Source organism: Pinus tabuliformis, chromosome J (genome assembly GCF_031772625.1).
Source record: "Pinus tabuliformis cultivar Carrire ecotype Pingquan chromosome J, CPIR1, whole genome shotgun sequence".
In the NCBI taxonomy this organism is placed as follows: Eukaryota; Viridiplantae; Streptophyta; class Pinopsida; order Pinales; family Pinaceae; genus Pinus; species Pinus tabuliformis.
In genome coordinates this window covers 1056001337-1056002837 of record NC_142295.1, presented here as the reverse complement: position 1 = coordinate 1056002837, position 1501 = coordinate 1056001337, and the positions used below count along the sequence as shown (strand labels likewise).

General features: G+C 33.1%; 1 protein-coding gene across 1 annotated transcript; it reads left to right on the top strand.

The window, feature by feature from the left end:
• The first annotated feature begins 257 nt into the window (after nt 1–257).
• On the top strand, nt 258–983 carry LOC149230586 (metallothionein-like protein EMB30). Its single transcript, XM_089376100.1, has 3 exons — nt 258–396; nt 548–598; nt 689–983. The coding sequence occupies exons 1-3, from the start codon at nt 347–349 to the stop codon at nt 768–770; spliced, it is 183 nt and encodes a 60-aa protein (XP_089232226.1). The 5' UTR covers nt 258–346; the 3' UTR covers nt 771–983.
• Nucleotides 984–1501: the final 518 nt, after the last annotated feature.

Sequence of the window (1501 nt, the reverse complement as noted above, 5' to 3'; positions counted from 1 at the left end):
TAGGTTTCCAAGTCCCACGCATGACATTAAAATGAATGGTGGTAACCATCTCAATAATGTTAGATTCTTCTCATTTCCCTATAGATGCCGTGCTGATCCTCGGCTTTATTGAGTTCAGAAGATGCCTCTCCCAGAGTTGAACTTCAATACGCCCGTCGGATCTACGAGATCGGACGGCTGCGACTCACCGCCGACTTCATCACTTTGGAGGAGGCGTCCTTGGCCTCCCCCAAGGCTGGCCTGCCTTCTATATATTTGCGGGCGAGCAGAGAGTTTGAGAAGGTAAACGGGCCTTGAGACGCTACAAGTTAACGAATTAGTTTCTGTGATAATTGTTGTTGCGAACATGTCGAGCGACTGCCCAAATTGTGACTGCGCTGACAAGAGCCACTGCACGTATGTTGTCTACTCCTCTCTTTACAGTTTTTTTTTAATCTCAATTTCTTATCTCTCTCTCCTTATCCTTTTCAAATTTCGTGTAGTTTGTCAGGAGTTCGAATCTAGCTACGTCTGAGCTCGTTTGATTTTGGGTTGTTTTGTTTCACAGTAAAAAGGGCTTCCAGATGGACGGTATTGTGGAGACCAGTTATGAAAAGGGGTATTGCGTTATATATAGTTGTCATAACTTTCATTTGTATGGTTTCAGAATGATATGATATTTGAAATTATTTTGTTTTGGTGTAAACAGGCCTGCTGCAGAGGTATCTATGGAGAACGACTGCAAGTGCGGCCCCAACTGCCAGTGCGGTACTTGCAGCTGCCACAGTTGAATCAATATGTTCTCTTTAATAGTGCTCCTCTCTCCAATTGGTGTCTAATAATAAGTCCACTATGTTCCAGCAGGCATGAAGGATGATGTTTGTGCAGTGTCATAGATGTTTACATAGATTTGGGATTTTCAGTGTTGGCTTGTATGGTTCACGGCATGCCAATTATTATGCTACTCACTTTAAGTTTTGAAATGACATTTATAGATTTGTTAATATTTGGTTTTAAATTAAAGTACACCTACATGAAATTGCATTATTAATCTTTAGTTATAGTATGAGTGTTAATAGACATAGGAATTTTAACTTTAGATATTTCTGATCTCTTTTAAAAAATGTTTAAGATAAATTTGTATAAAAATGTTTCATACGTTATTTAGGTTTTCTAATAAAAAATTTATAGTTATTTTTAATTTTGTTTTTTATTTTTTTTCTCAATTAAATATGAAATATTATTGCTGATATAAAAGTAATATATTAAATTGAATAACACTTGAAATTTATAAAACATAATATTATTAACCAGACTAAATTCTCTTTTTTTAATTTATAATATGTTTTTTTTATTTAACATAAATTAATTTTAAAATGAAAATTAGAAATTTTTGTTTTATGTTTAATTTTTAAAAAATATTTAAATAATTAAAAGTGGAATATGAGAATACATTTTATCTAAAAATGTGTTCAATCTTTAGTTTTATTACTTATTATTGTAGTTAAAATCATAAATCTTT

Coding starts and splice junctions, on each gene's coding strand:
- LOC149230586 (XM_089376100.1), top strand. CDS start 347: ATGTCGAGCGACTGCCCAAATTGTGACTGCGCTGACAAGAGCCACTGC. Junction 397..547: donor GCTGACAAGAGCCACTGCAC/GTATGTTGTCTA, acceptor TTTGTTTCACAG/TAAAAAGGGCTTCCAGATGG. Junction 599..688: donor GAGACCAGTTATGAAAAGGG/GTATTGCGTTAT, acceptor TGGTGTAAACAG/GCCTGCTGCAGAGGTATCTA.